Source organism: Cervus elaphus, chromosome 29 (assembly GCF_910594005.1).
Source record: "Cervus elaphus chromosome 29, mCerEla1.1, whole genome shotgun sequence".
Lineage (NCBI taxonomy): Eukaryota > Metazoa > Chordata > Mammalia > Artiodactyla > Cervidae > Cervus > Cervus elaphus.
In genome coordinates, this window is record NC_057843.1 from 40,210,974 (window position 1) to 40,237,321 (window position 26,348).

A 26,348-nucleotide genomic window follows, 5' to 3' on the forward strand; every position below is an offset into this window, starting at 1 on the left:
TTAGTCTCTGGGAAACTGCACTTCAGAAACTTGTTACCCATTTTCATTATCATCAAAAACATAACAGAAAGTGAAACTTGTCTCTTTTTTCTTCAATTAAATCATTAGTGTGGTCAAAGAAAATTTTATTCAAAAACATAACAGAAAGTGAAACTTGTCTCTTCAATTAAATCTTTAGTGTGGTCAAAGAAAATTTTATTTCTAAGTTTTATAATTCGTTGAAATCTTTTGGAGATGTTTTAAAAGCTTTTCAAATGAAATTAGAGGATATAAAATGTGTTTCTTTTGAGGAAATAATTACCTCAAAAAATAATATCTCTGTATTTAAATAAACTAAATCATTTTCCATAGTAATTCTAATAAGTAATAAGCATTAGTTTTCAATTTTTGAATTATTTTATATATTATGTTTTATAGCTTCTAATTTGCAGGTGAACTAAAAATGAGTGATATCAGCAACTCTTCCCTGTAAAAAATTCCAATAAGCACTGTTGGCATCTAGTGAATACTTGATATAGTAAATGATAATTCAAACTCAGATAAATTAGATCTCTGAGATTATATACATACCTGTCATCTTCTGTAGGGTCCTAGACTAGGAAGAGAGTTAGTGTAAAACCACGTAGAAGGCAGCCAACTTGCTTGGAACAAAATGGAATAAGAGATTCTCTAGTGAGTTGTTTTCAAAGTAGAAAAATTTTTATGATTCATAATTCATCATTAAATCTTCTTGTATAGCATTTTTTCTTTTTTTTTTCCATTCATTTTTATTAGTTGGAGGCTAATTACTTTATAATATTGTAGTGGTAGTGGTTTTTGCCATACATTGACATGAATCAGCCATGGATTTACATGTGTTCCCCATCCTGATCCCCCCTCCCTTGTATAGCATTTTTATTTGATTATTTTGATTTAGAAATGAATAAAAATAGAATGTTACTGGCAAGTTCCCTTATTTGGAGGGGTGGATAAATTAGGAGTTTGGGATTAACATATACACACTATTATAAAGAGAGTGAATAATCAACAAGGATCTACTGTGTAGCACAGAGAACTCTATATATATATAGCTGAATCACTTTGCTCTACGGCTGAAACTAACACAACATCGTAAATTGATTGTACTCCAGTATAAAATAAACATTTAAAAATAAAATGATATCAAAAGAAAAAGTTATGAAAGATGTTAATAGTAAAAGACAGGCTTCAGTAATAAAGTTAGATTGTTTTCCAATTTTGTTATATCAACAATAATTTTTCTTTGGAGAACCAAATCCCCACAAGGCATTGCAAAGTTAACAAATTAGCAATGCAGTGCCTGCTTTATCTTAAGGAGTTGCTTCTAAGGGGGTGAGATAAACTAATACTGTCCATGGGTTTGGTCTCTGGGTTATTTGGAAGTGTTTAATTTCCATATATTAGAACATACTCTGTATTATTTCAGTCTTTTAAAATTTATGACTTATTTTATTGCACAGCATATGGTCTATCTTAATATCTTGAAAAGAATACGTGGCTGTAGTCCTCTATAAATGTCAGTCAGATGAAAATGATTGGTAGTGTTTTCAGATCATGGATGTTTTTACTGACTTATTTATCACTGTCTACTTCTGTCAGTTGCTGAGGAAGTGTCATAAAACTTACAGCTATAATTGTAGAATTGTCTATTTCTCACTTAAATTCTGTTCCATCTTCTGTATTCACCCAGTGATATTTTGCACTTGGGCACACTTCTGTGTATGGGACTTAAAGAACCAGAAAACCAGTGGTTGTATGCTGTAAGCACAGTGTTCGCTACTTTGTTTCCTTCACTTAATTCATCTTAGGGATCATTTTATTTCTATATATATATATATCTTTCTCTACCTCTTTCTTGTTACTGACTTTATATTATATAACTTCCATAGTTCATTTAACCAGTCCCTACTATTGGACATTTGGGTAGTTTCTAGTTTTTTATTTCAAATAATTCTCTAGGGCATAGCCTTTGCTCATATGTGGAAGCATGTCTGTAAGATACCTGCCTAGAACTAGAGTTGCTAGATCAGAAGGTACGTGCCTTTTAAATTTTTAGTCTACTGTCAGTTGCCCTTAAAGAGGTTGAACCACTTTACATTCTCATTAGCAACATAGAAGTGTGCCGGCTTTTCCCCAGACCTTTGCCAAATTAGTGTATTATCAAGGGCTTTCACTTTTGTGTATAAGCTAGGTAGCAAATGGTATTTTGTTTTAATTGTTGTCCCTAATTTATGAGCATTATTTCATATACTTAAAGCCATTTGTACTTTGTGGACTGATTCTTCATGTTCTTAGCCCCCTTTTAGTTTATTGTTGATCTTATATGTATAGTAAAGATGTTAGACTTTTGTTATTTTTCTCCAGTCTGTTTCTGATTGAGATGCTCTTCCTGCCATATTTGTCAGATATGGCTCTGAATGAGTATTGATTGCAGGTGGATTCTTTACCAGCTGAGCCACCAGGGAAACCCATTGGTTGGTAGCAAAAGTCAAATACCTCTAGAGTTTAAAAAAAAAGATTGATATCATCATCTGGGATAGAAAAGAAATATGCCACCAGCTTTGAAAACTCTTCTTTAACATAAAGTAGAAATTCTTTAAACCTTTGGAACAGTGTCGTCATTATGAAAATAATTCTGTTATTTAAAGAGTGACAATTCTGAATGTCCTAATGTATATTTATATAGTCTCATGCTGCTGTAATTTTTAAAAGCAATTCACTTTATCTTTATTCTCATATGCAGTATATAAGTATATTCTTCTAGTGTTTTTTTGGTGTTTCTATTTTAATTATATAAGATTATTTTAAAGCAATTGTGTAATTTTTCAAAAGAAAGTGAAAAATCATTTGTAAATCCTTCAACCCAAAGGTGACAATGTTTTTCCTTCCAGGATTTCTTGTGTGTGTATTATGTATATCTTATATATATTATTTTATTACACCTAAGTTTATATATTTTTATTTTCATGATTGAAATGCTATACATAGTTTAACGTATTATTTTATAGTCCTTTTTTCCTCCCACTTTGACTGTAATTTTCTTTTGAATTTAATTTTAAAGTAGCTATTCATTAACAGGATACCTGTTTTTGAGAGGTATCTGGTTAGTTTCAAAAATGAGTCTCAGCTATTTGATATTGAAGAATGTGCTCATCTGTTTCTTTCTTTTTGTTACTCAACCTAGAATGTAATTAACTAGGTCCTGATAAGAGAGCACGTTTCTTTGAGTGACTTTTATCTATCCCATTTCTATTATGCTGGATAAGTTGTCAGGTTGATAACCTTAATAAAGTAACTCCATGGGTGAAAGAAAAGGGAGAATCTGTGTATCTTTTAACCTTTACTGGTTTTTAATTCCTGCAGGGCCAATATTCCCACTTGGTTTTACTGGCGGCCTTTGATTGTATTGATGATACGAAGCTTGTGAAACAGATAATCATATCAGTAAGTAATTTGCATGGTCTTGAATTTAAGTTAAATGGATATATCATTTTTAAACATTTGAGTTTGATTTCACACATAGATGTATAAAGTGTGCTTTCTGTCAGTATTTGTTATTTTTTAGTTGCCTTAATTAAGCCTAATTTGGGGGGTTGCTTTATTCCTGTACAAACCATAATCTTGTTACTTGATATTACTAATTAATATTGCTTTAAACATGTGTAAAAAGACTGCTTAAATTAGGATAGCATGACTTTTTAGACCATATGATTTTGGGTTGGCCGAAAAGTTCGTTTGGGTTTTTCCATACAATATTACGGAAAAACTCTAATGAATTTTTTGGCCAACCCCAGAGTAAATGAAAAATCAGCACTGCAGTGTTTAGATTTGATCAGAAATTTATTTACATAGTAATTCTTCAGTTATTTAGGAACTTATGTCCCCCCAGGCAGAAGATATCCACGACCATTTTCTCTCTCCCTTTGGAGAAACTACCTCTGCACAGCTTATCAATAATCTGTGCTGCCTTATCAATACATTGTCTTGACTAAATTTGCCCTCTGAAAAACTGAATATTCTCTTTAAAAAAAAAAAAAACTGCACCAAAGTAGAAACTGCATTATGAAATAATTTTCTTTGTTCTTAATTACTGCCCACTTTTCTGACTTCTGATCCTGTGATCTGCTTTTATTTTTCCTTCCTTTATTTCTAGTGGACAAGTGGTTTTGGGCATGTGATACAGGTTGTAGGGGAAGGGATAAGAAACTGCAACATGGGTAGCAGCAACTAAACCTGGAAATGTTTTTAAAACCACATGATCTGTATAGATACCAATTGTTCATCTGAAGGGTGTTAGACATGGATGAGGTCATTGCAGACATCTTAGTGACAGAAGCTGCTTCCACACTGTCTGCAGGGAGCAGCATTTGAATGTTCAGGAAGAGGATTGCCCTGTTGGCTGTGGTGGTGCTAAGGCCTCTCTCAGTCCTATCTGGCCAGTAGAGCTGGGTGATTAGGGAGAATATCCTAACTAGTGAAGGGGCAGGAGATTTGTTTTCTTAGAAGCCCGCTGTATGCTCCAGTGTGTGAATTTCTCATGCCCTTGCTGTCATTTTCCAGCTTTTCCCTTGACTGTTTTAAGATTGTGATGACTTTCTCTGGAATAGGATTGTGGGAAGAAACAAGCTGGCAAGACCTTCATGTCACTAACTGAGTATTTTGACACATTCCTTGTGACTTTATTACCCTTTTGACTCCAATCAATAATGCTTGTTTTTCATTCCAGTGACAGAAATGTGAGGCCATAGATTGGCTAATGAATAAAGTTGTTTCATGAAAATGGAAACAGACTGGGCTATTGAACACTTGCTTTTGTTTAATATTTTCATGACAACTGAAATTTGCATAACTGTTCCAAATGGATTTTAAGAGAAACCCAACTTCCTTCAGAATTTGCCACGATTGTCTGCTAGATTAATTTTTTTCCAAAGATTTATCCCACTTACAGTTGCTTTTGAAACAGTTTTAATTCCTTGTGCTTATCAGCTTGATTCCCACAACTGTTTAACCCCATTCCTAGTGACTTTCTCATACTTAGGGCAGCTTACCCTGAAAATGGCCTCATTTGCTGATGTCCTGCCTCTAGCTGACAAATGCTCATTGGGTTTCTGTGTATCATTAAACTCTGTAGCTAGCGATAAAATTCTGGAATGCTAATTGTGCTTGCATTTTCCCCACCCATCCACCACAAAACCTGTGGCAGTTATGCAGTGCTTTTTAACAATACCCAGGAAAGCTTAGTGTTGCTAAGCATTCTGTTTAGGGTAACCAGACTCCTGAAATGTCAGGTTGAAATCACAGCCTGGTCAGCTGAGCCCTCACCTTTCAAAATGGATACTCACTGTTTCCCACCTACTTTGCTTTCCAAAATAAGCAGACTTAAAAATCCAATCCTGGAATTGTTGGTGTGGTGCAGCTGCTTTGAGAGCAGAGAGTCTCTTGAAAGGAAGTAAGTACACCGACCAGTTGCTCTTTGAGAGTGAATAAATATTGATGCATACTTTTAAATGTTTTATCTCTAAAATGCTGTACAGTTAGGTATAAAGGATAATATCAGTGAACACCCAGCCTCCCGACTGATTGGGCATGCAGAAGTAAAACTTCCCAAAGAGTTGAAGTTCAAGACCCTTGTGTCCACACACACACACACACACACACACACACACACACACACACACACACACACACACACACACACACACACACACACACCACCACACACACACACACACACACACATATCCCACCACACACACACACACACACACCCCCCACCCCCCTTCCCATCCTCTCATACTTGTTCTGATGGATTGGTACTTATTATTTGCATGCATTCCCTTATCCTTTTGCTATATGTAAATGTTTACAGCATTTACGTGTTTACAGATTCTATATAAGAGATGTGTGCTTTCTCCTGCAACTTGCTCTTTCCTTTGGCATTGTATTTGTAACTCATAATCGGGGTCGACAAGCTTTTTTAGTAAATGGCCAGATAGTAATTATTTTAGGATTTGTGGGCCATATCTGGTCTCTGTAGCATATTCTTGTTTGCTTTTTTTTTTTAAACAGCTCATTAAAATGTTCAAAAATATATATTCTTAACTCACAGGAAGCACAGGCCATGGTTTACCCACAGCTGTTCTAAACCATTCATTTTTCAATGCTGAATAATTTTCTACTATATGAATACACCACAGTTGATTTTTCCATTTTTCTGTTGATGGACATTTAGGTGGTTTATAGTGTTTAAAACTTTAAACACTGTTATTATTTTTTGCTATTCCAAACAGTTCTATAATTAATCTTGCATGTCTCCTCGTTTCTCTGAGGCATTTACTTAGCAGAACTGAGGGTTGCCAGATATGCTGCCCATATGTTTATGGAGAGTCATGTGTCTGCGTTTCCCGCCCAGCCACTACAGAACCTGTTGCATTATGCAGTGCTTATAAAAATAACCAAGAGAGCTTAGTGTTGCTAAGCACTCTATTCAGAGTAACTGGTTTTCCTGAAATGTCAGGTCGACATTGTAGCCTAACAGCACTCCTCCTTTTCTCTTTAAAACCAAGCTCCAGTTTAATCTCCACATAGTGTTCTCTGATCTCCCAGCTGGACCTGCTGTCCACGTCCTTTAAACTCTTACAGGTTTTTGTCTTTGCCATCTGTTCATTTAGCAGTTAGTTGTGGTCTCACCCAGGGCTTACACACTCAGAAACATTCATTGACCAGGCAGGTAAATGAGTGAGGCAGGCCAAGTTGGAGGGGTGGTGGGGGCGTTGTGAAGAAAGAGGGGGGAGTGTCCGTGCCTTGTCCAAGGTGATAGCCACCCCCAGTTCCCATCTCTGGGAATGTGAGCCCCATGGTGATAGGTCTTCCAACTTGTTTTTCTTTCTAATTGTGAGAAAATTTCCTATCTTAACCATTTTTAAGTGTACAGTTAAGTGGTATTAAGTATATTCACATTGTTCTGCAACCAGTGTCCATAGCTTTTCCATCTGACAAAATCAAAACTGTACTTTTAATAACCACATCCCAAGTTTTTGAGGACAGCCCAAAAGTTGGACTTTTGGATAAATCACCATATTTTTTAAACAAAATAATCACTGTCAATGATCTTTCTTTTTACATTTCTGTTTTTATTCATTATTTAAATCTCTTATTTTTAGTTTTAACTTTTTATTGTATTTTCTTGCCTATCCCGCTAGATTTTAGCTCTTTAAGGTTTCTTAAAGAGCATTTCTTTTTGTTCCACACACAAGCTCCCACGGAGGAACGTGCACCATGGATGGGTGTGGATGGGCATTTTGCATTTCTTTCTTCCACTAAAAATCCATATGTGCTCTAACCCTGCTTCCAGTGTGTACCTTTCATTTTGACTTTTACCTTTCCTTCTTAAAAGAGTGTGGCAAAACAGGAATGCCAACGAATCTGACAAGGGTCCATCACAAGGTCAGAATGGCCACAGGTTTTCACAAGGGAGTTCTTTTGTTCTTCTTTCACTTTTCTTCTGTGTACATACCTTCTTGCACTTCATTCAGTTCAGTTCAGTCCCTCAGTCGTTTCTGACTCTTTGCAATCCCATGGACTGCAGCATGCCAGGCCTCCCTGTCCATCACCAACTCCCAAAGCTTGCTCAAACTCATGTCCATCGAGTCAGTGATGCCATTGAACCATCTTATCCTCTGTTGTCCTCTTTTCCTCCTGCCTTCTGTCTTTGCCAACATCAGGGTCTTTTTCAGTGAGTCAGTTCTTTGCATCAGGTAGCCAAAGTATTGGAGCTTCAGCTTCAGCATCAGTCCTTCCGAAGAATATTCAGGACTGATTTCCTTTAGGATTGACTGGTTTGATCTCCTTGCAGTCCTAGGGACTCTCAAGAGTCTTCTGCAATACCACAGTTCAAAAGCATCACTTCTTTGGCACTCAGCTTTCTTTATGGTCCAACTCTCACATCCATACATGACTACTGGAAAAGCCATAGCTTTGACCAGACAGACCTTTGTCAGCAAAGAAATGTCTCTGCTTTTTAATATGCCATCTAGGTTGGTCATAGCTTTTCTTCCAAGGAGCAAGTGTCTTTTTTTTTTTTTTTTTAAGGTTTTGTGAGATTTATTTATTTATTTATTTTCATTTATTTTTATTAGTTGCAGGCTAACCATTTCACAACATTGCAGTGGGTTTTGTCCTACATTGACATGAATCAACCATGGAGTTACATGTATTCCCCATCCCGATCCCCTCTCCCACCTCCCTCTCCACCCGATTCCTCTGGGTCTTCCCAGTGCACCAGGCCCGGGCACTTGTCTCATGCATCCCACCTGGGCTGGTGATCTGTTTCACTTAGATAATGTTCATGCTGTTCTCTCTAAACATCCCACCCTCGCCTTCTCCCACAGAGTCCAAAAGTCTGTTCTGTACATCTATGTCTCTTTTGTGTTTTGCATATAGGGTTATCATTACCATCTTTCTAAATTCCATATATATGTGTTAGTATACTGTAATGTTCTTTATCTTTCTGGCTTACTTCACTCTGTATAATGGGCTCCAGTTTCATCCATCTCATTAGAACTGATTCAAATGAATTCTTTTTAATGGCTGAGTAGTATTCCATGGTGTATATATACCACAGCTTCCTTATCCATTCATCTGCTGATGGGCATCTAGGTTGCTTCCATGTCCTGGCTATTATAAACAGTGCTGCGATGAACATTGGGGTGCACGTGTCTCTTTCAGATCTGGTTTCCTCAGTGTGTATGCCCAGAAGTGGGATTGCTGGGTCATATGGCAGTTCTATTTCCAGTTTTTTAAGGAATCTCCACACTGTTCTACATAGTGGTTGTACTAGTTTGCATTCCCACCAACAGTGTAAGAGGGTTCCCTTTTCTCCACACCCTCTCCAGCATTTATTGCTTGTAGACTTTTGGATAGCAGCCATCCTGACTGGCGTGTAATGGTACCTCATTGTGGTTTTGATTTTCATTTCTTTGATAATGAGTGATGTTGAGCATCTTTTCATGTGTTTGTTAGCCATCTGTATGTCTTCTTTGGAGAAATGTCTGTTTAGTTCTTTGGCCCATTTTTTGATTGGGTCATTTATTTTTCTGGAATTGAGCTTCAAGAGTTGCTTGTATATTTTTGAGATTAATCCTTTGTCTGTTTCTTCATTTGCTATTATTTTCTCCCAATCTGAGGGCTGTCTTTTCACCTTACTTATAGTTTCCTTTGTAGTGCAAAAGCTTTTAAGTTTCATTAGGTCCCATTTGTTTATTTTTGCTTTTATTTCCAATATTCTGGGAGGTGGGTCATAGAGGATCCTGCTGTGATTCATGTTGGAGAGTGTTTTGCCTATGTTCTCCTCTAGGAGTTTTATAGTTTCTGGTCTTACATTTAGATCTTTAATCCATTTTGAGTTTATTTTTGTGTATGGTGTTAGAGAGTGTTCTAGTTTCATTCTTTTACAAGTGGTTGACCAGTTTTCCCAGCACCACTTGTTAAAGAGGTTGTCTTTTTTCCATTGTATATCCTTGCCTCCTTTGTCAAAGATAAGGTGTCCATAGGTTTGTGGATTTATCTCTGGGCTTTCTATTCTGTTCCATTGATCTGTATTTCTGTCTTTGTGCCAGTACCATACTGTCTTGATGACTGTGGCTTTGTAGTAGAGTCTGAAGTCAGGCAAGTTGATTCCTCCAGTTCCATTCTTCTTTCTCAAGATTACTTTGGCTATTCGAGGCTTGTTGTACTTCCATACAAATTGTGAAATTATTTGTTCTAGTTCTGTGAAAAATACCGTTGGTAGCTTGATAGGGATTGCATTGAATCTATAGATTGCTTTGGATAGTATAGCCATTTTGACAATATTGATTCTTCCAATCCGTGAACACGGTATGTTTCTCCATCTGTTTGTGTACTCTTTGATTTCTTTCATCAGTGTTTTATAGTTTTCTATGTATAGGTCTTTTGTTTCTTTAGGTAGATATACTCCTAAGTATTTTATTCTTTTTGTTGCAATGGTGAATGGTATTGTTTCCTTAATTTCTCTTTCTGTTTTCTCATTGTTAGTGTATAGGAATGCAAGGGATTTCTGTGTGTTAATTTTATATCCTGCAACTTTACTATATTCGTTGATTAGCTCTAGTAATTTTCTGGTAGAGTCTTTAGGGTTTTCTATGTAGAGGCTTACCTCAAGAAACAAGAAAAAAGTCAAATAAATAACCTAACTCTACACCTAAAGCAATTAAAGAAGGAAGAAATGAAGAACCCCAGGGTTAGTAGAAGGAAAGAAATCTTAAAAATTAGGGCAGAAATAAATGCAAAAGAAACTAAAGAGACCATAGCAAAAATCAACAAAGCTAAAAGCTGGTTTTTTTGAAAAAATAAACAAAATTGACAAACCATTAGCAAGACTCATTAAGAAACAAAGAGAGAAGAATCAAATTAACAAAATTAGAAATGAGAATGGAGAGATCACAACAGATAACACTGAAATACAAAGGATCATAAGAGACTACTACCAGCAGCTCTATGCCAATAAAATGGACAACTTGGAAGAAATGGACAAATTCTTAGAAAAGTATAACCTTCCAAAACTGAACCAGGAAGAAATAGAAGATCTTAACAGAGCCATCACAAGCAAGGAAATCGAAACTGTAATCAGAAATCGTCCAGCAAACAAAAGCCCAGGACCAGATGGCTTCACAGCTGAATTCTACCAAAAATTTAGAGAAGAGCTAACACCTATCTTACTCAAACTCTTCCAGAAAATTGCAGAAGGTAAACTTCCAAACTCATTCTATGAGGCCACCATCACCCTAATTCCAAAACCAGACAAAGATGCCACAAAAAAAGAAAACTACAGGCCAATATCACTGATGAACATAGATGCAAAAATCCTTAACAAAATTCTAGCAAACAGAATCCAACAACATATTAAAAAAATCATACACCATGACCAAGTAGGCTTTATCCCAGGAATGCAAGGATTCTTTAATATCTGCAAATCAATCAATATAATACACCACATTAACAAATTGAAAGATAAAAACCATATGATTATCTCAATAGATGCAGAGAAAGCCTTTGACAAAATTCAACACCCATTTATGATTAAAACTCTCCAGAAAGCAGGAATAGAAGGAACATACCTCAACATAATAAAAGCTATATATGACAAGCATTCATATGCTGCATTCACAGCAAGCATTACCCTCAATGGTGAAAAATTGAAAGCATTTCCCCTGAAATCAGGAACAAGACAAGGGTGCCCACTCTCACCACTACTATTCAACATAGTGTTGGAAGTTTTGGCCACAGCAATCAGAGCAGAAAAAAAAGTAAAAGGAATCCAGATAGGAAAAGAAGAAGTGAAACTCTCGCTGTTTGCAGATGACATGATCCTCTGCAAGTGTCTTTTAATTTCATGGCTACAGGCAACATCTGCAGTGATTTGGGAGCCCAAGAAAATAAAGTCTGTCACTGTTTCCATTGTTTTCGCATCTATTTGCCATGAAGTGATGGGACCGGATGCCATGATCTTAGTTTTCTGAATGCTGAGTTTTAAGCCAACTTTTTCACTCTCCTCTTTCACTTTCATCAAAAGGCTCTTGAGTTCTCTTTGCTTTCTGCCATAAGGGAGGTATCATCTGCATATCAGAGGTTATTGCTATTTCTCCCGGCAATCTTGATTTCAGCTTGTGCTTCATCCAGCCCAGCATTTCGCATGATGTACTCTGCATATAAATTAAGTAAACAGGGTGACAGTATACAGCCTTGATATACTCCTTTCCCAATTTGGAACCAGCCAGTTGTTCCATGTCCAGTTCTAACTGTTGATTCTTGACCTGCATACTGTTTTCTCAGGAGGCAGGGAGGTGCTCTGGTATTCCCATCTCTTAAGAATTTTCCACAGTTTGTTGTGATCCACACACAAAGGCTTTGGCATAGTCAATAAAGCAGAAGTCGATATTTTTCTGGAACTCCCTTGCTTTTGCTGTGGTCCAGTGGATATTGACAATTTGAACTCTGCCTTTTCTAAATCCAGCTTTAACATCTGGAAGTTCTCGGTTCACATAAAGTTGAAGGCTCGCTTGGAAAATTTTGCGCATTACTTTGCTAGTGTGTGAGATACGTGCAATTGTGTGGTAGTTTGAACATTCTTTGGCATTGCCTTTCTTTGGACATACCTGCTTTAGAGTAAAGCAAATAAGGGAAAGAAGTTACAACAATTAAAATTGTTTTGATTTTCTCTAAGTCAGAGGGAAAATGAATTGAAAACCTGTACATTTGAACCTTTGTTGTTGGAGTTCTCTTTTGAGGATATCAGGTTCATGACTCCATCAGCTTTATTTAATCTCCATAGTTAAAGGTGCTGTACATTGAGAGGACGGTATAGCATTTCCCAGTTTGCAGAGTGAATTTTTTTATTTACTCCTGGTAGTGGCCCACAGATTGGGCAGGTATATCAATTTCCTTTTGCACAGAGAAGGGAATTGATGTGTAGGGAGGTTTAAGGTTTTTCCAAAGGTTACACAACTTGAACCCAAAGACCAAATTCAACACAAATCAGCTGCGCTATATAGCTCCCTCTTCCTGTCTCTATGTGTTCTGACACTCAGTGTTCTCCAAGTGATCATCTAGAAATTTCTCTCCTTTGTGTACCCCAGGTCAAATAGAAATGAATTAGTACTCCATAATACAGCATCGCTCAGACTTTTTTTTTCCTAAGATAGTAGGAGTTGGGGGAGAATTAAATGACACCACATTTTTAAGTAAACATTTTTTAGTTTCTTAGGATTGTTAGTTTATAAACATGACACTATTTCAAGAAACAGACCAACCTGAGTGTAGATACTAAATTCCTTAATTGCAAACTGAAATGTAGTTAAATTTCAGTGAATTTGGGGGCTAGTCCTTGAGTAGTAATTTTTCATGGGTTTTATATGCATCTTGTTAAAGTGAAACCATTTCTGCCTGAGCTAAATACACTGCACTGGCCCTTAAGTGTAGAAGCTATAGAGAAGGCCAAGTGCATTGAAGAATACATGATGGCTTCATGCCACCCCCCTTTTCTTCCTATACCAAGAGAAAATAGCTAATCAAATAGCAGCCATTGATAGTTCTTCACAGCATCCCCCCCACCCCTTCCCTTTTTGGTTTTTTCCCTTCAAAAAATCAAGTGTTTTAAAGGTATAATACCCCAGAGGATTTTTTAAAGACAGCAAAGTTATGGAGGTCTTTTAATGATTGTAGAAATTCACTTAAGCTACATGTAATTCTCAGTCTCTTCCTTCAACTGATTAAAGCATTTGTTTTCTTTTATGACTTAGTTAAACTTGAAATTGAAAAAGCCACATTAAAGGTAGCCCATATTTGTGGCACTAAATGCTTCTTTATCAGAAATCCATATATCGAGTCTACTTTGAGGCAAGTTTACCTTGAAATTGGAGAAAAGCTCCCATCCCCTTGATAAACTTACATTATTTTTCTGTCTTCCAATTTTTTACTGAAATTTTAAGTTCATTTTTTCTGAGTGGTTTAAATTTGTATTCATTTTGAGGTAGTGATATCTATTGTACCTATTTTCCAGCTTGTTTTTTTTTCCCCCCAATAAAATTACTAATCTCATTCTAATTGATAGGCACTTAAGAGAATAGCAGATCTGAGTATAACATCTCCTAGAGAATTCCTTTCCTGATGAGGGGGGTACATGTTCTCTTTGAGAGAGACTAGAGTTGGAAAGTCAGGGGACCAAGACTAGTCAGAGCCCTTTTACTGACACCTCAGTGTCATCCTGTGGGTCACCTCCTCCCTTTCGGGGTTCCTCATTTCTGTAAACATGGGTGGTTGGGCTGGAATTTTTCTATGGCCCCAACCAGTTCTGAAGAATCTCTGGTGTTCAGATGCACGTGGCTTTGAATATAATTATTAGGTTTGTTTTATAAGAAATAGGAATGTTAGAGAGGGGAAGGCTAATGATTTTTCTGTTGCATATTTAGAATAAAGGAAGTTTTACACAGTGATTCCTCTGTCTTAGTAAACATCACCAAATCTATACGGGAGCTCATTTGGTGTGGGGATGACATTGCCTTTGTTCCTTAAACAACTAGAAAAGGAGGTTACTGTTCTTGGTAACTTGATGGGAAATGTCATAGAAAGCAATTATGTGTAACTGCTCCATAGAGTCTTTCTGCAGTTTTTTCCCTTCCCCCCTCTTTTTGTTTTCCATGCGATACTTCATTTGCTATGAATAAGTAGCCTAACTTTAAAAGCCTTTATCCACTTGTTCTATTTAACAGAGTTTCTTTATCTCCGTTCACATACATCTCAGTGGGGAAATTCTAGGAAGAATGGTCCCGATCAATGCTGATGCTGCATTTAAGTGCAGCTGCAAATTAACTGTATCTGCTCAGTGGCCCCAGCAAGCAATGTCCCAAGTAATAGCCGCCTAAGAAATATTGGTTACGATGAATGAGTTAGCTCCTTAAGTCCTTGGGCTTGGTCAGTCAACTATAAATGGATTGTTCAGTAATGCTAGTCCCAGTAGAGAAGCAGTTCTGTGTTCCATGTGTAAGAAATTTCTTTAGCTTTAATGAGATGATTTCAGAACTAGCTGTACATTTTTCATTATGTTGGAGGAAAGTTATGTATCCTTCTTTTCCATTCATATTCTAAGCATAATTTAAGTGTATAGTTTCACTTTCTGCTTCTGTAATTTTACAGGAAATTATCAATTCCTTGCCGAACATAGTAAATGACAAATATGGAAGGAAGGTCCTGTTGTATTTACTAAGCCCCAGAGATCCTGCTCACACGGTACGAGAGATCATTGAAGTTCTGCAGAAGGGAGATGGTAATGCACACAGGTAAGGGCTTAAGCCCGCTCGGGTTGTTCATTCATTTTGAGTGACACACATGTCCACCTCTCATGCTTCCTCCCTCAGACTCCAAAGGTGAATTCCATTTTTAAGCCTGTATTTGTGGCAGATTCTTAAAAGTTTTATCCTGAAAAGGGAATGAAAGTATCCTGCCTCTGAGACTCAGCACATATTAGGTGTCTGGGTGTGTGGTTTTTTATGATTTTGCTTTATGTTTAAAGCAACCAGTTAATCAGGTCCTCTAGAGAGAAGAATCCATACTATAATCTAGACATGTGTTGTCTTGTGAGATATTTTGTTGTTGTCTTTATTTGGTTTGGGGTTTTTGTGTGTGTGTGTGTGTGTGTTACACAAGGCGAGCTTCACTTACTGAGTGTCCATTCTGTGCCAGGCACTATTTGGATCCTGGGGACCCAAAAATGAAAACTATCCCACCCTCCAATTGCTTATCCATATGCATAGCAGAAATCAGACAATTATAGCAGAGCAGGACATTAGCTCTTAAAAGCCTTAGAGGTTTCTGTATGAGGAAAGCATTAACTCTGCTATTCATCTTCCCTTGATTCTTCATTCATCATGTTCCCACAGTAAGAAAGACACAGAGATCCGCAGACGAGAGCTCTTAGAGTCCATTTCTCCAGCTTTGGTAAGCTACCTGCAGGGACACGCCCAGGAGGTGGTCCTGGATAAGTCTGCATGCGTGCTGGTGGCTGACATCCTGGGCACTGCCACGGAAGACGTGCAGCCTGCCATGGACGCCGTCGCCAGCTTGGCAGCAGCAGAACTACATCCCGGCGGCAAGGACGGAGAGGTGAGATGCCACCGTGAGACGGGCGGGACAGCCGCTTTGGCCACAGAAACTCCCATCTCTGGGAACACTGCTAGAAAGAGCCTTTTAATGATCATTCACTCACCTCCTATCTACAGTACATTAATGCTGTTAACACTCACTTTAATACTCACTGTCTTTTGATGACTCTACATTATCTGCAGAGTAAAAACAGACTCCTGTTGATGTTGTCCATGACTGACCCAGGCTGCCTTTCCAGCATTCTCAGTGTTCTTAATTCAGTTTAGAATTTGCTGTGGACTTTTGTAGTTCTTCATTTCTGTGTACTTCTTTTCTCAGTCGCAAGTGCTGCCCATACTTCCATTTACCTGCACTCTTCCTGCAGAAATTGCCTTATTCATCCTTCCGAGTCCTCAGAATCCTTCTCCATGAAGTCTTTCTTAATTCCCTGTCAAGCAGAAACTCTGTGCTCTTTCCTTTCCTTTTTTTTTTTTAACTATTATTTATTTTTGGCTGCGTTGGTCTTTGTTGCTGTGTGCAGGCTTTCTCCAGTTGGAGCGAGCAGGAGCTACTCTCTAGTTGCAATGCACAGGCTTTCCATTGTTGCAGAGCACAGGCTGTAGGTGAGTGGGTTTCAGCAGTTAGGGTGCACAAGCTTAGTTGCCCCATTGGCACACGGTATCTTAGTTCCCAGACCAGGAGTTGGACCCATGTCCCATGCATAGACAGGCAGACTTTTAACCACTGGACCATCAGGAAAATCCTCTTTCTGATTGCTCTTGCTTATGTTATTTGGGCCTTGTATCATTCTGTCTTGTATCTCAAGTTTATCGGTTCATGCACCAGTTATGTGCTAGGCAGTGGTCCACACTCCCCCTACCCCCACCTAAAACAGAGAATGCCATTTGGGGAAACATTATAGTTAAATAAATATGTGTACACAAATCATTATATACGAACGGGAACCAACTTGTCCTCAGAGGACTTCCCAGGGCAGTGAGACCCAGAAGATGGGTAGATGAGTGAAGGAAGAAGATTCTAGGTAGAGAGAAGAGCCATGTGCGGCCTCCTGGAGGAAGTAAAGAGCTCGGCAGGTTTGAGAACAGCAGGCACAGGGGGCTGGAAATCAGTGAGCAGAGGGAAGGGGAAGGCAGAAGCCAGATTCTGCTGGGGCCTCGTCCTGTGCAGGTTTGTGAGCTCCTGATGGAAAGACATGTTTGGGGAGCCGACCGTTGTCTAACACAAGAGATGCGGAAAGAAATGGGCCGGAGGTCTTAGAGATGCCCTGACTCCTGCCATCATGGAGCAGATCCTGTTAACAAATTGGGACGATGCATGTGTCTTGAAAGTTCCTCTGTATGGAGATAGAGCTTGTCTCCCACACTGGACACGGAGAGGTTGATCTCTATGCAAACAGTTCATATGGCCCTTGAAAAGGAGGGAGGGTAAGCTGAAGGATGGTTTCCTATCCTGCTCACCAGGCAGCACTCCTCAGGCACCTGTACTTAGACATCGTTCAACATCGAGTTTCAGTGTTTCCATGTGTTGCTCCTCAGAACTGCATATGATGATCTGAAAAGTGGTTTGTGTGATCTTAAGACGAGCCTAGTGGTAGAGCTGTTCAATCTGGAGCTTGTGAAGCTGAGTGTGAGCTGTGTTATCTTGAATAACTGTCTTCATTTCGGTTGGGGTTGGAGTAGGTCTTTTCTCTCCAGGAGTAGTAGTCATTCTCAGTAAAGACCTCTTAAGCCTTGTTACCTTGAATAACTGTCTTCGTTTCTGTTGGGGCTGGAGTAGGTCTTTTCTCTCTAGGAGTAGTAGTCATTCTCAGTAAAGACCTCTTAAGCCTTGTTGTCTTTGAATAACTGTCTTTGTTTCGGTTGGGGTTGGAGTAGGTCTTTTCTCTCCAGGAGCAGTAGTCATTCTCAATAAAGACCTCTTAAGCCTTGTGGAACTTTTAGCTCGCCTGAGACCTTATCCATATGTGGTGATATCAGGTGGATGAAGGCAGCTTCTTAATTAATGTGTTTTTGACCTCTCACAGCTTCACATAGCAGAACATCCTGCTGGACATTTGGTTCTGAAGTGGTTAATCGAGCAAGATAAAAAGATGAAAGAACGTGGAAGAGAAGGTAGGCTGTGCAGCTTGACCTCTTCTGGTATTGTATGTGAAATTTCAGTAATGTTTGGCATCCTTGAACTTTATGCTGGTCATTTAAGCTCAGATGAAAGCTTGTTGAGTCTTCAGACATGATGTCTGTAAGAAATGATTTAGTGGTTACTGCTTTTTCCCCTGGAGATATGTCTCCTTGAATCCTTCCATTTTCTTTCCCTTTCCCACCCTCCCTCCCTCTTCTACTACTTCAGACCTCCAAACAGGCTTGTCCAGTGCATTAAAATGCCATTTGGTTCTTTGAGGATGGTGAGAGCTGAGTAGGAGGGCCCGTTTGTGAGTATTATCACCCCAATTGAAAAACATATTTATCTCTAGTTTTGAGGAAAGGATAACTAGAAGAAAATTACCCTTATCAGAGATTTTGAACTGATGCCAATTTGGCCTTGGAATACATATGACCAAAGAGCAAGCCAGTCCTTGGCACTTCATGGTTTTTCATAAACCTTACAGCTGCTCTGTAGAAACTCAGCTCCCCAGGAGGACAGTATCTTTTATCTAAGTGAGAAGTTGCATGTCCTTCCCCTGTCAGTCCTGTCTCTTTGACCAGACCTTCTCTTTCTAAATTCAAACTCGATTCAGACTCTATTTTAGCCACTAAAGAGATTTCCTCCCGCTGAGTTAAAACAGTTTGGGCTTTCTATTACTGTGTCTGGAAAAAGTGACAGATCATGAATTTATGTCTTGAGGCAAGTTGCAGTGCTGATGGCTAGCAAGGCAATCACTGAGGCAGTAGAGCTGTCACTTCTCACTCTGTCTTTAAGAAGATAGACTTGGCCCTATTTCTCACTGTAACTTTTTTTTTAATAAAAACATCTTCTTGTAATAAACTTTGAAGAAAAAATAATATATTGAATCATCATCTTCATTATTAAAAAGTTGATACATAGTTGAGCTGAGTTTATGTCAGAAAAAGTTTTCTTGCTTTTAAAATGTGAAGAATTTTCTAGTGACTTTTCTCCTTATTTCAATTGCACTGGCAACCCTAAAACACATCTACTTGGACTCGAAGTATTCATCATTTTCATGTAGTACCAAATGCGTGGCTAGCAGTCTTGGTTATCTGTTGATGTGTAACAAGCTGCCTCAAAACCTAGTAGTTTTCAGAACAGCAGTCATTTGGTCGGTGTTTGGTGGAGCTCAGAAGCTCTACCCCGAGTCATCCAGGGCTGCTTGACTTGGGGTTGGAGTATCTACTTACACCATGACTGGCAGTGGCTAAGTCCAGCAGTCTCAGTCCCTCTCTCTAGCGTGCTGAGTTTCCTTACAACATAGTGGTCCAGTTTCCGGACAATGAAGTAGGTACATGGTACTTCATGATTTAGCCTCAGAAGTGATTTAAGGTCACTTGTACCATACTTTGAAGTCAGTTACAAAGGCCCACCCAGTTCACAAGAAGATACCAGTTCCACCTCTAGATGGGGAAGTGGCACTATTCTAGAAGCATACGCAGGAAAGGAGATGTTGCTGTGGCCACCTTTGGAAAATGTCATCTGCCTCACCAGCTGGTTTCTGACCCTCTTGAGCACGAGCCGCAAAGAGTGAAATAGCCATAGACCCCTTGGTTTTTAAAGGTTCCTCACTATTGGATATCTTTGAATGAATTATACGTAGGACCTACCCAAGATAGCTGCCTTTACAATAGGTTGTCTCTACTTCCATCTGTACCAGATCCTGGTATTCAGTTTCTCCTTTGTCCTAGAGTTAGTCATGCTTAGATTACCCAGTGAATACGATAATATACTCCTAAAACCTTGGGAATCAGATGTACTGCAGTAACAAATGATGAATGGTATTTTTGATGGAAGAACAAAGGTTTACTGTTGTAGAGAGAAAACATAATCGTGTTCATGGCACCTTCGGAGTGAGCATTTTCCTTGAGGAGCAACTTGATTTTAACCAAACACTGCTGTTACACCTTTACTTCCTAAATAACTTTCAGATTAGGGTTAAATCATTAAATAGTACAAAGAAATGCAAACCTGACCAAGTGAGCATTTTATAAAAATTCATTGTTTCTCTTGAGTAATTACTGCTAAACATAGCTGGAGATTTGGGTCAGGGTTGAAAGAAATGGCTATATTAAAAATGTGTTATGTCAAGCTGAGCTGGAATTTTTCATGTTAAGTGATATTGGGTGAGAACTCTATTAGCTTTCTTATTAAAACATGTTTCCCACTCTAAGAGTAGTAGAGAGAGAGTGATTGGGAGTTTAAATACTGGTATATGACGTTCATGAAGTTTCAGTTTATTTTACAGGTTGTTTTGCAAAAACACTCATAGAACGTGTTGGTGTGAAGAACCTGAAGTCCTGGGCTAGTGTCAATCGAGGAGCCATTATTCTCTCTAGGTATGTAGAGTGTGTGTCTTTCCTGCTGAGGCTTCTTATCCTTAATGCCTGTTGGTGCAAAACATGGTTCTTTCACATTTATTTCTCGGTTGGAATGTCTGTTTTCAGTAGTCCAGCATTCCTCTCAGTCACCCTTGGTCTGAATTTGCCAAATATTAGAGAGTAAATATCACTTTTTCCATATGTCCTCTTTTGGATATCAAGGATCATAAAATTACGGCATTTACAAGGCATCATTTGATTGTTTCACCATATTTTTTGTTTTGACCACAGTATAATTGTATGCTTTTTTAATGAACTAGTTTTGTTCCTCTGGACTCTGATGAAGGTTTTTTTTAAATCACAACTGACTTTACATATAATTCTTTGTTTTCAACTATTCTGAAAGGATTCAAGAAGCATTTGCTATTACAGTCTACCTACTTATCTTTGTTTCTAACTAAAATGATAGAAAATTGATGATTTGTGAATTGAGACATATGGTTAACTTGTATATTTTTGCCTGGACATATGTTGAGTTTATAATTTACAGGGCATTGACATTGCCATGTATTCTGTTCCCAGATAAAACCCTTCTAATAAGGATATTCATTTTAAAATAGACTCTGTGTTGTTTTAAAGCAATCACTGTTGATTTTTGCCCCCTGCTGTGTCATCAAGCTTTGGAAAAAACAGTTACCGGTTTCAGCTTGAATTTCCCATAGTATTTCACATGCAAGATCCTCTGCAATTTAATTTGTATTGTTTATACATCATATGTATTTCTTCAGTTTATGTTTTGATTTGGTACACATGTACTCACAAATATATACATTCCAAATGGGCATTCATTTTTTTTGGTTTATTAGTATCTCTAGATGCACAGGTGATATTGATCACTAGTTTATTCCTCATTAAAATTAACTCATTTTCCAGTTGATGTTGAGCAGCTGGAGTCCATTAGTTGAAACATGAATTTTTTTGACATGGATTTCATTACTAGGTGTTTGCAGTGTTAACACCTACTGACATATTCTTTCATTACACACAATTAACTAAAAATTCTGGCAGTGCCATAAAATTAATTTTTTAAGATTGATCATCAATCAGAACTCCCCCTGGGTGGATTTCAAACATGAGAAGGATATTATAGGTTTATTGTGAGTACTCCTTAAAACTAAAACATGAAATATCTGAGGTTCTAAGAGAAGTGAAGCTGTAGATAAGTTAATAATTGATTATTATAATTATTTTTTATTTGGTTATAGATTATTGTCATGTGCTTGACTAGTTTGGCAAGATTCTTTGCTTGTTTATATTTTTCTTTAAACTCATGCAGTACATATATGTGTTTTTGTTTTTGGTTTGTTTGCTTTGCTGTATCTTTTTAGGAGTAAGTGGAAAAGCCTCATTCTGGGTAAACAAAAATCAGCCTTGTATGCAGTCTGAAAAATAACTCAGGGAAACATTATTCTCTAGCATTTAAATGCATGGGTTCATTCCTGGCTCACTGTGTGGCCTTGCACAAATTATTCGACTTTTCTGAGCCTTAATTTTCTTGGATGTAAAATGAGATTAATAATAATCCTAGGTTGTTAGGAAAACTAAATGAGATAATGCATACATGATGCTTAGCATTAGGTCTAATGCGTATGTTCAATAAATATTAACTTGTATTACTGTTGTGCACGATGTGACTGTGTGTTTAGCCAAGGTATATAAAATAAAAACACCGAGTGAGTCACAAGTCTGTTAGGAGGGCACCTTTCAGCTTTGCAGGTGGCAGGCAGAACTCGTTACTCATCTCCCACAAGCATTGGAATGCTGTTGGGGGCTGCTGATTTCCCCTCTTCTCTATGGACATTCTGGAAATATTGCAGCCAGGATCTTTCAAAAGTGCCAAGTGATTACTTTCTAGGATGTACTTCAGTGGTCAGTAAATGTGGTCATGAGGAAGTCAGGGGAGAATAAGAAATTCAGCCCTGGTGTTTGGCGACAGAGTGCCTGTGACCTGGCCCCTATCTAGAGAAAGGGGCCTACTTGTTGCCAGCCTGCAGGGCTCCGCTCACCTGGGCTAGAGTGCCCCAGCAAGGTCTCAGAGAGCAGAGCTGACCTTATCTTATTCAGTGACTCACATCGATCGAGTACTTAGCTACGTGTCAGGCTCTGGCTAGGTGCTTTAGGTACGAGATCATGTGAGCCTCAAAAAACAACCCTGTGAGGTAGAAGGTGGATTCTTTTGTTGATTCCATTCTAGAGGCCAGCAAGTTGCAGCCTTTGAGAATTTTAACGCACGCTTTTGGTTGTATAGTTACTAGAGTGTCAGAGGTATTTTTCAAATCTGTACAGGTAAGGTCTAAGGTAAAGCTCGTCGCCCCTTCATTCAATGTTTTAGCAACAGAGTGCAGCAAGAAGGCCATTCATTAACTGCTTCCCTCTTACGCGGCCCACCTCCCTCCATGCACACCTACCTGCAGATGTGGACTCAGCTACTCAGTAAGCACTTCTTGACTGTCTGCTCTGTACCACAGTGCCATGGGATAGATAAAACACAGGGTCTTTGCTCTTCTTGAGCTTATCTAGGTGGAGAAGGCAAGATAAAATAAATGTAATAAACAATCTTAATGCAGCGTGTTCCGTCCTAAGACAAAGTAAAAGCAGGACAAGCTATGTGGTTTTAGAATAGACTTCTAGCCCTCATCATTCGTCTGATGAATGAAAAAAAAAAAACGTATTTATAGATATAAGACTTCTCTCACATGTCAGTGAATTTTTTACAGTGTGTGTGAAGGTAGTATTTGCAGACCAATCTAAGAGGCTTTATGAAATACATTTTTGTTGTTGTTTATTTCTGTCTTCTCTCTTCAGCCTTCTCCAGAGTTCTGATCAAGAAGTTGCAAATAAAGTCAAAGCTGGACTGAAAAGCCTGATTCCTGCCTTGGAAAAACGCAAAAACACCAGCAAAGGAATAGAAATGCTACTTGAAAAACTGACTGCCTAGGTGGAAACAGTTAAGAACAAGGTGGAATCATTTTTCTTGTTCTGTTTTCCAGTGCAGGAAAGAAGGGCTAGGGTCCATCTTACTGGTAATTTGGGTGCTCTGTATATGTTTCTTCTTTGTATAAGAATCTATTTATAAAATGGTTTCTAAAAATGGCCTTTTTAAGAAAACAATCTCAGCCTTCTCTTTTATCATGTTGAATAGTAAGCAAGTCACAATGGAAAAGGATTGACAGTCATACACAAGGACCAAACAAATTCATATGAGGTAGTTGTATGCATTGATTCAGGGGGAAAGACACCTTTAGTGAACAGGAGTCTGAGAGGACTTCTTGGAGGAGGAGGAATCAGAGAGCTTCAGATGAGGCCATGTGTGAGTGCTCAGTCGCTCAGTTGTACCACGTCTGACTTTTTGTGACCCCACCGCATGAACCGTAGCCCACCGGGTTTCTCTGTCTCTGGGATTCTTCTGGTGAGAATGCTGGAGTGGGTTGTCATTTCCTCCTCCAGGGGATCTTCGCAAGGATGTGGTGGATGAGAGCCACAGAGAGTCCTTGGTGGGAGCAGTGCTTCAGGAACCATTGGGGCCCAAGGGACACAGGGATGGGGCCTCCCTACATCTAGGGCAGCTGCATTCCCAGCTGCCTGATAGATTGGACACCGTGTTAGATTTTGTTAGAAACAAGCAACTGCAGTAAATTAAGATTTGTAGGGGAAAATGTGCTGGGTGAATTAAAGGATCACGCAGGGTAGCAGTGTGAATATCAGGGTCACAGGGAAAATCTTCCTGTCTTTGAAATTGGGCCTTCCAGCTCTTTCTAATGAGACTCTTTCTTTTGGAACTTTTCCCTAAAGTAGTTGAGGCCTCCAGAGTTTGAGTTAGAAGGAAGGTTATGCAGATTTGTTAATAATGCAGCAGTTTGAATTTAAGTACAAGTCGGCTGTTTGAATTTTAAAACTACACTTGACTCCCAAGGAACCAAACTTGGAAGGGTTGGTAGACCTTGGAAGGGTTCGTAGTCAGGCTCACGTAGCCCTGCCTAGGAATACTGACTGCTTTTGAAACCAGCTTCAGTGCTTTCTCTAAGTAGTCTGCTATAACAGCGCACCCACTTCATTCTGCGCCAGGGTTACACCTGAGAACAGCTGAGCCTTTCCTGCCAGACTGCCAGGTCCCAGGACTACTTCCAACACAGGAGATGTCACCTGCTGCCCTTTCTGGCAGGTGCCTTGAAAAGAGCCTATGACCGTGGTTCTCTTTTGTGTAGATTGTCTACCTACCCACGCCCCCATCCCCACTCCCAACTGGGCCTAAGGGTGGAGATGTGGAACTGCTGGGTCTGGGGTGGGGTGATGAAATATAATGGGGAAGAAGCTTGCTTTTGTTTGACCAGTGTATTGTGAGTTTGTTTTCCATATAATGGGCCCATTTAGAAAGAGAGGGGGACAAAACTCTGCTATTTGTTCCATCTATAAGACTAAAATAAAATAACATCCGCAGTTTTGAAAGTGAAGAGTATTAGGAAGCATATATCAAAAACAGAAACCCTTTGTCTGCCCTACTCCTTTTCACTCTTGGCCTTGTCCTCCCCAGAAGCAATTTTCAGTTCTTTTTTAGCTTTGCTAGGTGTTTAAACAAAATTTTTGAGGTTTTAAAATATATATATGTTTTAAACATTTTCTTTTAACTTCCTATTATGGCAAAATACAGAGTGAGACCTTTCACCACCACTGTTCCCCTACTTCTTTTCTTTCCATTTCCCAATAGAATTGCATCATTCTTGAAAAATTGGTGATCAGTTTATATAATTATGCTGACGTCAGTTCTTAAATACTGAAGGAAGTAATGAACTGTCATGACGTTTCCTATACTAATTTCTTTTTCCTGGGATTAATAAATTGCCTCGTTTATTTTTATTTATTTTCTTTCCTGCATTCCTATTATTTTTCTCAAACTGTCCATCAGAATTGTTTAAACTCTTCTCCAGCAGGCCCCCTTTTCCTCTATTTTTTTCAGCCTGGCAAGGCTCCCATGTCACTGGGGTGTCTACCCTTTTCCCCATGGCTCTGATATGTCCCTCCTCATGTGCTTCGGGTGGGTCAGAAATGTGCTGAGATTTTAACAGCTTCAACCCTTACTCCACGAAGCCATTACACACGTCTCCTTGATTAGTTCACATCAGTGTTCTTTTGCAAACTAATCCCAGGGGCCCTTCCCTTAAGTCAGTGATGGGTTTAAGGAGGGCCTTGACCAATATGCTTCTCAGAGGAGAAGTATATTCCTGGGACAGTTTCCTTTGGTCTCAGGCCCACAAGGAACAGAGTCCCCTTCCTGCTGACTGACTTCAGTATATGCAGAAAGCACACTGGGGGTGGTGGAGCAGAAGGTTGAAGAATCTGAAACTTTGATGGTGAACTGCTGAATAATCAACTGCCCTACTACTGAACTTCCTGCTACGTGAGAGAATTAACTTTTATTTATCACTTAGGCCATTTCGAGTTGAATCTTTGGAAATTTGCAGCCCAAAGTGTGCTTATCTTTCACTGAATAGTAATTTCCACCCTGTCCAGTACATCAAGTCAACTGGCAGACACCTCTCCTGGAGCCAGCTGGCTTTCATCCTGGGCCTTCCGTTCATGTCTCTTATGGAAAGCCCATTTCCAGGATCCTGTGCATTTCATCTTCTTGCTTAACATCCTCTTTTGAATGGGGCACAGTCTCTAGTAGCTTCCTGAGAAACAATGCATATGTGGTCAAAATTTAAAGTCTGAATGTCTTTATTCTACCTTTTCGCATCTGAGCACCTATTTTAGCTGGTTATAGAATTCTAGTTTGAAATTAATTTTGCTGTGGAATTTTGAAGACATGGATCAGGATTTCCTTCAGCTTGCACAGTGACTGGAAATTCAGTACCATTCTTATTCTCAGTCTTTTGTGTGGCCTCTTTTGGAGGGATGAGAGGGTTTTCTCTGAAAGGTTTCAGGAATGTATCGCCAGCCTCCTCGTATTTCAGGATCTTGGCATTGCTATCTATTGTGTGTTACCTGCTCTTCATTCTTCATACTGGGTGCTTGTTTAGGGTTTTCGTTGGAGAAGGCAAGCCCTCCCATCCAGGGACTGTGTTTGTATTATCTCCCTAACGCCTACTTCCTCCAACCCTGTTTTCTGTATTA

The 26,348-nt window shown here is 38.8% G+C and overlaps 1 protein-coding gene across 10 annotated transcripts in view; it reads left to right on the top strand.

Moving 5' to 3' along the window:
• Nucleotides 1-23,345, top strand: part of PUM3 (pumilio RNA binding family member 3) — a 50,287-nt gene extending 26,942 nt beyond the window's left edge. For 6 of the 10 annotated variants that reach the window (XM_043891008.1, XM_043891001.1, XM_043891007.1 and 3 more), the window contains 6 exons: nucleotides 3,382-3,462; nucleotides 14,728-14,870; nucleotides 15,471-15,693; nucleotides 17,717-17,804; nucleotides 20,093-20,195; nucleotides 23,043-23,345. In XM_043891008.1, the coding sequence (XP_043746943.1) occupies nucleotides 3,382-3,462; nucleotides 14,728-14,870; nucleotides 15,471-15,693; nucleotides 17,717-17,804; nucleotides 20,093-20,195; nucleotides 23,043-23,175 (771 nt within the window). In that variant the 3' untranslated portion in view covers nucleotides 23,176-23,345. The remainder of the gene's footprint in view (nucleotides 1-3,381; nucleotides 3,463-14,727; nucleotides 14,871-15,470; nucleotides 15,694-17,716; nucleotides 17,805-20,092; nucleotides 20,196-23,042) is intronic. The other 4 variants (XM_043891005.1, XM_043891003.1, XM_043891006.1 and 1 more) reach the window with 1 other exon arrangement.
• Nucleotides 23,346-26,348: the final 3,003 nt, after the last annotated feature.